We start from the raw sequence: 13,959 nt of genomic DNA, 5'->3' as shown, positions 1-13,959 counted from the left end.
CTGGAATTCCACGCCTCAACACGTCCGATTATCCACCACCCTAGGATCCTTCAGACGGAACCTGAAAACCCATCTTTTCAGGAAAGCATACAGCCTGCAATAACCATTCTGCTGCCTCACCACCAGAGCTGCCGCCTCACCACCACCAGAGCTGCTGCACCCCCGACCTTCTGTGTCTTCCCCATTATCCCATAGAATGTAAGTCTGCAAGAACAGGGTCCTCTCCCCTCTGTACCAGTCTGTAATCTGCAATTAAGAAACGCTTACCCCCAGATATTTTAGTCAAATACAGAAATTTTATTTAATTGATGTAAGCAATATTTACATTGTCAAAAGAAAATACATTGATGGAATCTAAAAACAAATCTTAATTATAAAATCATCTTCAAGTGCAAGTTTTCAGATCTCATGTCCATGTAATTGTAATAGGATTGGCTAAATTGTACTGTTTGTTTGTTAGATGGATTTCTAGAACCTGCAAAAAAAATTAAAAATAATAAAAAACACAAATTAATTTATTAAAACTTTAATCAGAATAAATGACAGATATTGTGAGTGCCTCATATCTCTGTGTTGCAATATTTGATACACTATATGACTACTTCGCCCATCATAGCTCTTTTTCAGTATGGTATTTCAAAAAGAAAAGTAGTGCGTGCCAAGAACATAAGAACATGTACTTTACAGGGTAAATAACCTCCCCTCGCCATAAGAAAAAAAACCTGTTCACGGTGAATAAATATCAATAAATATTCTAATTTTCATATTTTTCCTGGGTTCTCATAATAGAAATTCTTCCTTCTCAACTTATGTGATGCAGAAAATTCACTTTCCTCTTGCTTTTCTTGCCAACCTTCCTCAAATGACATCTCTGACATTAAACTTTATAATTTATCCAAATGATTATTGTAATAATGTTGTTATTTCAAGAAAAATATACGTGCAATAGTCTATGATTGGCATATGTAACTTACCTCCCCATTTACTGTAAAATGTGTAATGGCCTCAGTCGTACCATTATGTGTAACTGAAACACTGTTTGCACTTGTTCCAGGGCCCCAAACATATACGTGTCCAAGATATAGGGGATTTTGCAATGATAGATAATTATTCGATTTCACTTCACATTTGACAGTTTTCTGTTTAAACATAGAAATAAGAGTTTTACATATAAAATAATTCTACTATTTATAATATACACAAAACAACATTAAAGGGAAACGGTCACCAGGTTTTTGCTATGTAATGTGAGCGCAGCATGAAGTAGGGTCAGGGACCCTGATTCCAGGGGTGTGTCACTTACTAGCCTGTTCTCGGTAGGCTCATTAACATCAATATTTTATCAGCAGATTATCACTGGACTAGCTTCTAGACTTGCCGCTCTTTGTAACCCCGCTCCCTCCACTGGTGAGCAGGTTTCTCTCAATGTACTATGTGTACAGAAAGCTGCCAATTCAGGGATGTGGGTGAGGTAATACACAGATCCATTTAAAAACTGCTGCACCCAGGAAACTAAGTAATACATAGCTGGAATCAAGGTCTCTGTCACAACATCATGATGCTCTCAGATGAGGTGGCAAAAACCTGTTGACAGATTTGCTTTAACATGTTTCTCTCTTTCTAAGTATCTAAATATCCATATATTTATCAAAAATCCACAGTCAGAGATTAAAAAAAAATAATTTGTTGCTGTTTTGCTTCAGTGAGTTCCGCTGCTTGTGACCTTTGAAGGCAGCAATTGGACTGGGTACAAGAGAAATATAACAGTAAGGGTATGCAGACCCATTTCCATTAGATTCAAAAGTATATGCATATATGCAGTGTGGGAAATAAGTATTTGATCCCTTGCAGATTTTGTAAGTTTGCCCACTGACACAGACATGAACAGTTTATAATTTTAAGTGTAGGTTAATTTTAACATTGAGAGACAGAATATCAAAAATTAAATCCAGAAAAATCACATTGTATAAATTATATAAATTTATATGCATTTTGCAGTGAGAAATAAGTATTTGATTCCTTTGGCAAACAAGACTTAATGCCTGGTGGCAAAACCCTTGTTGGCAAGCAGAGCAGTCAGATTTTTTTTGTAGTTGATGATGAGGTTTGCGCACATCAGGAGGAATTTTGGTCCACTCCTCTTTGCAGATCATCTCTAAATCATTAAGATTTTGAGGCTGTCACTTGGCTTCCGCTTCCTCCATACGTTTTCTATGGGATTAAGGTCTGGAGACTGGCTAGGCCACGCCATGATCTTAATGTGCTTTATTTGAGCCACTCCTTTTTTGCCTTGGCTGTATGTTTTGGGTCATTGTCTTGCTGAAAGACCCAGCCATGACCCATTTTTAATGACCTGGCAAAGGGAAGGAGGCTGTCACTCAAGATTTTACGGCACATGGCTCCATCCATGCTCCCATTTATGGGGTGAAGTTGTCCTGTTCCCTTAGCAGAGAAACACCTCAAAACATAATGTTTCCACCTCCATGCTTGACAGTGGGGACAGTGTTCTTTGGGTCATAAGCAGCATTTCTCTTTCTCCAAACACGGCGAGTTGGGTTAATGCCTCAAAGTTGGGTCAAAGACCTCAATTTTTGTCTCATCTGACCACAGCACCTTCTCCCAATCACTCACAGAATCATCCAGGTGTTCATTAGCAAACTTCAGATGGGCCTGCACATTTGCCTTCTTGAACAGGGGGACCTTGCGGGCACTGCAGAAGTTTAAACCTTTATGGTGTAATGTGTTGCAAATGTTTTTCTTTTGGTGACTGTGGTCCCAGCTGCCTTGAGATCATTAACAAGTTCCTCCCTTGTAGTTTTAGGCTGATCTCTCACCTTCCTCATGATTAAGAATACCCCACGGGTAAGATTTTGCATGGTGCCCCAGATCAATGTCGATTGACAGTCATTTTGTATTTCTTCCATTTTCTTACTATTGCACCAACAGTTGTCTCCTTCTTCGCACCCAGCATCTTACTTATGGTTTTGTAGCCTATTCCAGCTTTGTTCCGGTTTATGATCTTGTCCCTGACATCCTTATAAAGCTCTTAAAGCTTTTTGGTCTTGCCCATGTTGTAGAGAGTAGAGTCTGATTGACAGGACAAGAGTCTCTTATAAAGGTGGTTATATAAGACATATGTCTTTAATGCAGGTAACGAGTTGATTAGGAGCATCTAACTGGTCTCTAAAAGCCAGAACTCTTAATGATTGGTAGGGGATCACATACTTATGTCTCACTGCAAAAAGCAAATTAATTTGTAAGATGCAAATTTCTGGATTCTATTTTTGATATTCTATCTCCCAATGTTAAAATTAACCTACCCTTAAAATTATAGACCGTTCATATCCTTGTCAGTGGGCACACTTACAAAATCAGCAAGGGATCAAATACTTATTTACCACACTGAATATATATGTATATATATATATATATATATATATATATATATATATATATATATATATATATATATATATATATATATATATATATATATATACACGTGCTTTTTTCAAAATTAGAATATCATCAAAAAGGTAATTTATTTCAGTTCTTCAATACAAAAAGTGAAACTCATATCATATAGCGTTTTTACAGAGTCATCTATTTCAAGTGTTTATTTCTGTTAATGTTGATGATTATGGCTTACAGCCAATGAAAACCTCAAAGTCATTATCTCAGTAAATTAGAATACCTTATAACACCAGCTTAAAAAATGATTTTAAAATCCGAAATGTTGGCCTCCTGAGATTATGTTCAGTAGGGATGAGCGAATAGCTTTGGATAAGTCCGAATCCTCATCCAAATAGCTATAGCGCTTACCGAATAGCTGCTTTGGGAACCCGGATACCTGGAGCACTCCCGATAATCATCTGTTTGGCGCTGCAGCTGCATGTGTCGCGACTATGTGACAGTCACAACACATGCTTGGAGAGCCGAAGCTATTCGCTCATTACTAATGTTCAATAAATGCACTCAATACTTGGTCGGGGCTCCTTTTGCATCAATTACAGCATCAATGCGGCGTTGCATGGTGGCAATCAGCCTGTGGCACTGCTGAGGTGTTATGGAAGCCCAGGTTGTTTTGATAGCAGCCTTCAGCTCGTCTGCATTGTTGGGTCTGGTGTCTGTCATCTTCCTCTTGACAATACCTCATAGATTCTCCATGGGGTTAAGGTCAGGCGAGTTTGCTGGCCAATCAAGCACAGTGATACTGTTGTTTTTAAACCAGGTATTGGTACTTTTGGCAGCGTAGGCAGGTGCCAAGTCTTGGTGGCCAATTAAATTTCCATCTCCAAAAAACTTGTCGGCAGAGGGAAGCATGAAGTGCTCTAAAATTTCCTAGTAGACAGCTGCACTGACTTTGGTCTTGATAAAACACAATAGACATACACCAGCAGATGACAAGGCTCCCCAAACCATCAATGATTGTGGAAACTTCACAATAGACCTCAAGCAGCTTGGATTGTGTGTCTATCCATTCTTCATCCAGACTCTGGGACCTTGATTTCTAAATGAAATGCAAAATTTGCTTTCCTTGAGTGTGTCAATGACTGCCTTCTGGACATCTGTCAAGTCAGCAGTCTTCCCCATGACTGTTGAGCCTACTGAAACAGACTTAGGGACCTTTTCAACTGCTTAGGAAGCCTTTGCAGGTGTTTTTTGTTATTTATTCTAATTTACTGAGCCATAATAATCAACATTAACAGAAATAAACACTTGAAATAGATCACTGTGTTTGTAATGACTCTATATAATATATATACGATTCTCTTTTTGTTGTAAAGAACTGAAATAAATTAACTTTTTGATGATATTCTAATTTTGTGAGAAGTACCTGTATGTGGAAGTACCCAAAACTAGATCATATTCAGACTATTAATACCATTATTAAAATAGTAAAGAATTATATATTTTTTTATTATAACAATGATTTGCATTATTTACTATTAAATCCCACAGTCAAACAAAACAATAATTGTTGTAAACTAGCCCCTAAAAAACCTTTAAAAACTATTTAGTGTAGTGTGGTTCATAAAACGAATTGACGATAACCAATTATATAACATTAAACATCATTTGTTGAAATACCTGGCTTAAGTATATTATTATATAATAGAGGACATTACATAGCTATACAATGTAGTCAAAGTACCATCAATGGGTCACTAACATACATTTAAAGAGTCAGAATTATGTCACAGTAACAGAGTGTAGGTTTGACATGCTTTAAAGATCATAATCCCCCTATTCACAACAAATAGCCATATATATAAATCAGTAGAAATATACGTAGAACCATTGAAAATACAGACCATGTGCTATAATGACTTGAGCCACACTGCTCAGCACCCCTACGCACGTTTTGCATGTAGATTCGTTAGGGGGCCCTAAATAGTTTTTAAAGGGCTAAAACAATTATTGTTTGTCTGGCTGTGTGATTTAATAATAAATAATTATAATCATTGTTCTAACAAAAAAATATGTATGTACGTATATAATGGGTACAAGAGAAGCCTTGGTACAAGAGCAGCGGAAGATTGGCCAGAAAGGTGTAATGATTTCCAATTTGAAGCAATATTCTACATGTAACCTGTAGCAAAAATCACAGTACTTTTATAAGTTTGTAGAGTTTTACCTCCCCATTGAAGATAATAAGTCCTTGTTCTTCAATACAGGACAATTTGTACAAAAATTCAGGCAGCATCTGGGTGATATTTGGTAAAATGTAATCAACTTGCCTTCTACACTATTCATTGTGGATTTTAAATTCTACAATTTTTTGCAGGAGGATGTTCATTGTTGTCTCTTAAGAACATATTTGCACATTTCTTTTTACTATGCTGGTACAGCGCTAAAATGTATTCCGAATAAGAAAACCTTATTATCATCATTGTTGAAGACTTAATTTACTCCTGGAGCCCACCCTAACTAATGTGTTTCATCCAACTGGATCCAAGAAAATATTCTAAGCTTTTTAGAAATATCCAAGAAAACATGTTTATCTGTGTTTTGGAAAGCTGTATACCTTATCAGCCGTGAACGTTCCCAGGAAATAACTCGTCATTTCTATTAAATGAGAAAAAGAAAATGTTAATATCAAGTTTAGTATAAGACAGATCTTGCATTTGTTTTACCATGTTGACCTTTCTAACTTTTTCATTTTTTTGTTTCATTATAAACTGCTTTATCAATTCTCCAGGGAGGATGCAGAGGGGGCCCACTGGTTTCATCTAAATGTATTGTGGTGCAGACTTTTTTGGATTGGAATAGTTAATACAGCCGACGATGTTTCAGAGTCCAGTTGCTGATGTAAGTCCACCCGTCGCAGGCGGCACATGAAAGTTACCTAGACAGGCAAACTGATGTCAGCCACCGGCCTCTAATAGGTAGGCGGCCATTTTAACATGACAGTGATGGCTTTGAAGAGAGGATACCACGTGGCAGTGGGAGCACAGGCAGGTAGTTATAATATATCTTTTTTTGCTTCTGTAGATGTAGCATGAAATGGGACCAAGCGCATGGGGCCAGTGACATGGGGCCGGGATCAAGGACATGAGGCTAGGACATGATGCTGGGCGCATGGGGCTAGGACTAGAAACATGGGGCCAGTGGCATAGGGCTTGAACAGTGGCTAAGTCCATTGACATGGGGCCAGGGGCATGAGGCCAGGACATGGAACCAGGGGCATGGAGCCACAGGCATGGGGTTAGGATCAAGAACATGGGACCAGGGGCATTGGGCCAGGACATGGGGCTTGGTCTTTGGGGGAGGCACATGGAGCCAGGACCAGAGACATGGAGACAAGGGAAGGGGCCAGGACATGGGGCTTGGGGCATGGGCCAGAACAAGTGACATGGAGCAGGATATTGGGTCAAGGGCATGAAGCCAGGACCAGAAACATGGCAACCGTGGCATGGGGCCAGGAGATGAGTCTATGACCAGTGACATGGGGCCAGAATATTGGGCCAGGGGCATGGGGCCTAGACATGGGCCCAGCACAAGAGACATGGGGCCAGGACAAGGGAAATGGGTCAGGTACCAGGGACATGGAGCCAGTAACAAAGGGACTTGGAAATGAGGCATGCGGCATGATTCCATGACCAGAGACACGGGTCCAGGACCAGGGGCATGGGAACAGGACCGGGGACATGGGCAAGAGACAAGGAGCCAGAACTTGGGGTTAGGACCAGGGACATGTGGAAAGGACCAGGGACATAGGGGCCATGACCCAAGACATAGGGGCCAGGACCAGGGATGTGGACACAGGACATGGGGCCAGGACCAGAGACATCGGGGTCCAAAATGTGGGACATTATTAAAGGGGCCAGGTTGAGGAATGAAATTACTGTATGACGGCCAAAATGAGGAACCTACTTTATTCGTTTTTGGTGACAAGTGGACTGACATAATTACTCTAGGGGGCTGTTAGGAGACAGGATTAATATACTTGTTTAATATTATTTACTTTTTAGAATACTGTTTCCATGGGGAATAAAGGAGAGGTCCTGTTACTGTGCATGTTGGCACTATGTCATTTTTTACTTCATCTGGCATTGTGAATATGTCTTGCAAAGTGCTCTAGAAGTGATCAGCTATTGATAACTTTGTGTTATTTTCTGCAGCGATGAGTCCTGGCTGAAAGAAGTGATTGAGGTCTGTGCCAGATGATGAAGAAAAGTGAAGGATTCTTTATTTCCATTAGTGATTAAATACTTGGAACAAGCTGCATTTACACCTTGCTAGGGTTGGCGAATTGCACTAAATATAATATAAAATAAAGTGCAATCACAACCCGTGGTCCACCGTGCAGAGAAGAACCTGCTGCTTGTGTGAACAAATGATGGAACAAAACAGCGAGTGCTACCTTAAACACACTGTGTTAATGCCACACAGATTGAATGGAACACTGAGTACCAAGCTCAGCTACTTCACAGAGAGGTACTACACTAAGAATGCTAAGTACTATACCCTGTTAAACGTCACATGGATGATAGCACGTGGATTGAGCTTGCTCTGCAACTAAACTGTGCTATCCACACATACGAATGAAGCAGATGCTGTGCCAAGAGAAGGAACGCTAGGTACAATACCCTGTCGACTTCATTGAGAGGAAGCATGAGGGTTGAGCTTTCTCTGTAACTGAACTGTGCTATCCGCATACGTGAACAAAACAGATGCTAAGCCAAGTGGCTAGTTACCCCAGTACTGACGCGACCGGACTTGTGCCTGTCTGGCACCCTAAGTATGTAGCAAATTAGAGGCTCCAGCGTTGAGGCAAGGGTACAAAACCGCATGAGTGTGCTACCTGGCTGCCAATGTGTACAGTCCTTGAGCATAGACAGACTCACACAAACATGCAGAGTGGTAGAGTAACCACCCACTCACACCAAAACATGAATGACACTGGCACACCTGCATGTGCTATTGAGAGCCTTTTATACACTAGGCTCCCCCACAAACATTGATGCTCAGTCGGTCGAGATATCTACCACAGGCCAATTCGGTGCTGCCACCAGAGCAGCTAATGTCCGACCACCAATAAGAAGATGCTACATCACGGACATGCTCAATAAAGTGATCTCTGGACTTAACCTCCAGAGCACAAGGCTGCACCTGCATATCACTGATTACCATAGACTTGGCTGAAGAGCCAGCAGTAACCAAATGTATACCATAAGCATGGGCAAGACACTGGGACTGACATCTGTGCTGAGCAGAAATCGCAGCGTCTAGACCTGAATGGGAGAAAATAGTACCAGATAATGCTTGGGATTTATCCTGTGCAGCGGGAGAATCCCAACAACTGACACACCTTCTCTCCAGTTCTCCGGTAAAAACAAGTAATCACCTCTCCACAGGATAAGTGATAACTTATTGATTCGTGTAGGTCTGGGACCCGCACCGATCATCAGAATGTAGAGCTTTTAATCCCAATTAAACTGGAGCAGCATGTGCGACTTGACCACTGATCCATTCATTCCCTAAATGACTGCAAAAACTGCACTTACTTTTTTCTGGAAACCCCAAACAGAATGAATGGAGTTGCGGTCAGACATTCCACCAGCCATTCCATTTTATAATGGGGATAAAAGTGTCCTGTCGGGGATAAAACTTCCCAATTCTTCCAATTAGTGAGGTTTCCAATGGGCGGACTCAAATAATCAACAAGTTATCACCTAACCTGTGGAGCCCATGGTGTGTTTTAACCAAAGAAGTCCTTTAATGCAACTACTGTAATTGTAAATCACAGTTATGATGGTGCACAGTACACGTGCAGGAGCATCCTTTGTTTTACAGTCAAAGCTCCACTATAATGGTAATAACGGCTAACAGATATTTGCATATAGATGTAAGATGGGCGCCTAGAGTCAATCCCTCCTGTGGGCCCAGACCAACGTTGTTAACCTACCAAACGTTTTTAGTGAATTGTATTTTATACAGTACATTCTTGTTTTATTATTAGGAAGAACTTACCTATACTTTCCCCATCGTCCCAGAAAAGATTGCCTTCAGCTTTTTCCAAATCATCCAAAGCTACCAAAAGTCCGATAAAATTTTTACGGCTGCAATTAAAAGAAACATTATATATTTTTTAAAATGCTACTTATTGTTTTATAACTTCAATCTATCATCATACAGTGTTGATCTAGATCATGTAAAGAAAAAAAATCCACAGTGAAGTAGTTGTTGAAAACAATCCTCTAAATACATCAACATCAAATAAATCACTTGGTCAGTCACTCATATTAAGTACTGTAATCATTTACCTCTTCTTAGACACAAATCCAAACCTCTTTAACCCCATTTACTGCATAACCAAGGTCTCTTGCTTATGGACTACCAGGTTTCCCCTATATAATCACCATCTTTTAACCCTTTACACACTTAACAAAAAGTATTTTATAGTAGTCCCGCAATGCAAGCTAATGGGCATTCTGTTGTTTAGCTTTTGTGCCACCACTCTTCTTGTGATTGACATGAATGATGTCAAATATAACATCCACACAGTTCATATAAATCTCATTAGCTCTGCTTTGTTGAAGGCAGAACAATCTCCTTGTCAGTGCATGTGCTAGATCAGTGCTTCCCAAACTCCAGTCCTCATGTCCCGCAACACGTCATGCTTTCACAATTTCCTTGGTATTGCATAGTATTATTAAGGCTTCAGAAACTGCCACAGGTTCTCTCACCCGTGAAATACTATGGAAATCCTGAAAGCATGATGTGTTGGAGGCCGTGAGGATGGGGTTTCAGAAACATTGTACTAGATGAACTGTGTGGATGACCATATAGGAGAAGTAATTCATATCACTAATTCAGTTTCTGAACCTTCATAGTAGTGTGTTTTGTTGATGTAATTGAGCTTGTCTCCCAAATGTATAGTTTTTATTGTAAGGTCTAATTCACTTTTTGGAAAATCACAATTGTGCTTTTATTTTGCTGCTTGGAATATTTTTTTATAACCCAACACCGACTTGTACTTCTCAGTGTCTTGTCCCTGGCTTGTTTGGAGATCTCCTTGGTCGTCATGTTGTTGTTTGGTTGGTGGTGCCTCTTGCTTTATGTTGTTGTAGCCTCTGTGGCTTTTCAGAAAAGGAGTGCATGTACTGACAGACCATGGGACACTTAGATTGCACACAGGGGGACTTCCTTTCACTAAGCATAAGACTTATGAAGGCAATTGCTTGCACCAGAAACTTTTAGGGGCTTCAAAGCAAAAGGGGTGAATACGTATGCAAATGACAATTTTAGTTATTTGATCCCATAAATTTAAGTTATGCCTACATTTTTCTCACTTCACCAACTTAGACTATTTTGTGATGATGCATCACACACAAATTGGATTACAAAAATATTTAAACACAGGTTGTAAGTAGTGATGAGCGAGTGTATTCATTGCTCGGGTGATCTCCAAGTATTTATTAGAGCTCGAAGATTTTGTTTTTGTTGACTCAGCTGCATGATTTACGGCTGCTAGCCAGCCTGAGTACATGTGGGGGTTGCCTGGTTGCTAGGGAATCCCCACATGTATTCAAGCTGTCAATCAGCTGTAAATCATGCAGCTGAGGCAACGAAAACTAAATCTCCGAGCAGTTACAAATACTCAGAGACCACCGAGCGTGCTCGAGAAAACCCGAGCAACGGGTATATTCGCTCATCACTAGTTTGTAATGTAACAAAATAGGTAAAAAGCCAAAGGGATGAATTATTTTGCAAGCCACTGTAATTGCTTACTCTTGTACATCATATTGTTCTAACGATATACACTGTTTGGAAAATATGGAACACCTTACTTTAAAAACAGAACTAAGATAATGATGGACTTTGATGATTATTGGTGGGAAGAAATCAACCAGCTATTTTCATAGTGATAAGAGATCCAGTAACCATGTTGCCAGTGCTCAGCACTGCTAATAGGGCCCCTTTATACATTACACTGCAGAAATGGTCAGGCTTAATTGGATCACTGATTTAGTTAATTTTGGGATGATACTTGTGGTGGGAGTGAAGCTGTGTTGCTACTGTTCTCCATGCATTGATCACTTGGGCACAGTGACAGTACCCATTTGTGAGAACTGCCCTGACTTCCTCATGTCCTTAAAGTACTTAGCACTCAGCTACTGGAAATTGTTAAAGAGAAACATAGGTAATCAAATACAATTGCCTTATGATTGATTTTGAAGAGTTTCTGATGTATCAATATAACTAATATTGTCATGCTAGGTTAGGAGCATAAGTGCACTGGCCCACTCCATTATTTGTATAGCATTGCCATTCTTATTCATTTTGAGTCAATGTGGTAGCTGTTCTATCTATACAATTACAACACAATAAATAAATAATAAAAATAATAATGTCAATGATGTCATCTGCCTACCTGTAAACAGTATTATTAGCAGGATCTTGCCATGGTATGATATATCCACCCCTAACGTGAAGATTAATGATTTCAAGAGGAGCATTCAATTTCACTTTCTTACCCCTTTCTTCAACCACATTACCCTATAATGGAAACATATTTTTATTACATTTTAGTAAAACGCATCATTAATGTTATGGGATTAGAGGTTGAGTTTGTGTGCCGATGTTTCCTTCAGAGTCCGTGTGACTGTGAGAGTGCTGCATTTAAAGGGAACCTGTAGGATTGTGCACAGTAACTTACAGACAATGTCAGATTGTCACCGTTATACTGATTAAAGTGAAACTGTCAGCAGTGTTGGCCAACATAAGATACCGCCACCACCTTTCAGGGCTTATACACAGCATTCTATAATGCTGTGTATAAGTCCAAAAACTGACCTGAAAAATAAGTTTTATTACACTCACCTGCAGGGTGGTCCAGTCCGATGGGTGTCGCTGGTCTTGGTCTGGTGCCTCCCATCTTCTTATGATCGCCGCCCTCCTGCTTGTTTCTTGAAGATGATGCAATGCTACATCATCCACACAGGCTCCCCGACATCGCATTCATGAGCAGGCGTACTTCTCTGCCCTGTTTAGGGCAGAGCAAAGTACTGCAGTGCACAGGTGCCGGGGCTCAGTACCTATATACACCGATAACTGCTTTTGCGCAGGTGCGGTGGGCACCATTTTCATTTTTTTTAATATAAAGATAACCTTAACCATATTAATTCTATACACAGTACAAATGCAATATTAATTCTATACACAGTACAAATGCAATAATGCTGCTGATGAGGTGCCACGCCTGGCGTCTGCTGGCAGAGTGTTTTTTTTTCAATATGTATATATAATATTCATTATGTAAACTAGGGGGCATGTCACTGAGGGTTCAGTGACCTGTCAGCAGTCTTCATTATGAATAGCTAATCAGAGCACCACAAGAAGACCCCCCACAGGCTACCCCGGAGTACCAACATATTATTAAGTCAAAACTGAAAATAAAGATTAAACAACCACCACAAGATGAATTTCATCATCCAAAGTATCATTTTAATCAGTATAACGGCGCCGACCTGACAGTGTTTGGAGGTTACTGTGTACAATCCTGCAGACAGGTTCCCTTTAAGCTTAATAACTCTTTCTTGACATATGACTTACATTTACATGATATATCATGCCCCTGACTTTCCCAGCAGATGGCACTTCATTGAACCAGACATCATGAGCCTTTACCATCCGCAGGCAGAGCGAAGCTACGCCCACAGCTGTTAACTTGCTAATTGTTGCTGTTAATCTCTGGCAGCAGCATTTAACATGTGCTGGCAGGGGCCGCTTCATTTCACACATCTGTTGTGAATTCTGTTCTCGAACTCCCTCCTGTGGTTATGAATGGTACTTCGGCGAGTTCTGTTCATGGACTCCCTCTGGTGGCTGTGAGTGGAGCTGCTGGTTCTGAGGTTCCTTCTCCAGCTGATCTCGTTTAGGCCTTGGCTGGCTGCTCTACTTAACTCCACTCAGATCGCTACTTGATGCCAGCTGTCAATGTCCTAGTACTGGTTCAGTTTGCTCTTGGATCTTTCAGATGACCTGTCTACTCCAGCAAAAGCTAAGTCCCTGCTAGCTTATTTGTTTACCACTGTTTTCTTGTCCAGCTTGCTATCATGATTTTGCCTGGCTAAGCTGGAAGCTCTGGGATGCAGAGTGGCACCTCCACGTCGTGAGTCGGTGTGGGGTCTCTTTTGCACACTCTGCGTGGTTTTTTGGTAGTTTTTTATGCTGACCGCAAAGATACCTTTTCTATCCTCAAGTCTGTTTAGTTAAAGTCTGGCCTCCTTTGCTGAAACCTATTTCATTCCTGTGTTTGTGACTTCCATCTTAACTCACAGTCAATACGTGTGGGGGGCTGCCTATTTCTTTGGGGAATTTCTCTGAGGCAAGTTAGGCCTTATTTTCTATCTTTAGGGGTAGTTAGCTCTTAGGCTGTGAAGAGGCGTCTAGGCAGAGTTAGGTACGCTCCACGGCTATTTCTAGTTGTTGTGATAGGTTTAGGGGTTG

At 40.4% G+C, this 13,959-nt stretch overlaps 1 protein-coding gene across 1 annotated transcript in view; it reads right to left on the bottom strand.

Moving 5' to 3' along the window:
• Positions 1-276: 276 nt before the first annotated feature.
• Positions 277-13,959, bottom strand: part of SI (sucrase-isomaltase) — a 349,991-nt gene continuing 336,308 nt past the window's right edge. The window contains exons 67-71 of the mRNA XM_077290631.1: positions 11,882-12,006; positions 9,478-9,566; positions 6,029-6,069; positions 975-1,139; positions 277-475 (exon numbers count right to left, since the gene is read on the bottom strand). Coding sequence (XP_077146746.1) covers positions 407-475; positions 975-1,139; positions 6,029-6,069; positions 9,478-9,566; positions 11,882-12,006 — 489 coding nt within the window. The 3' untranslated portion in view covers positions 277-406. The remainder of the gene's footprint in view (positions 476-974; positions 1,140-6,028; positions 6,070-9,477; positions 9,567-11,881; positions 12,007-13,959) is intronic.

The sequence above is a fragment of the Ranitomeya variabilis genome, chromosome 2 (assembly GCF_051348905.1).
Source record: "Ranitomeya variabilis isolate aRanVar5 chromosome 2, aRanVar5.hap1, whole genome shotgun sequence".
Lineage (NCBI taxonomy): Eukaryota > Metazoa > Chordata > Amphibia > Anura > Dendrobatidae > Ranitomeya > Ranitomeya variabilis.
The sequence above is the reverse complement of the archived record's forward strand: the minus strand, read 5'-3'. Positions and strand labels throughout refer to the sequence as shown.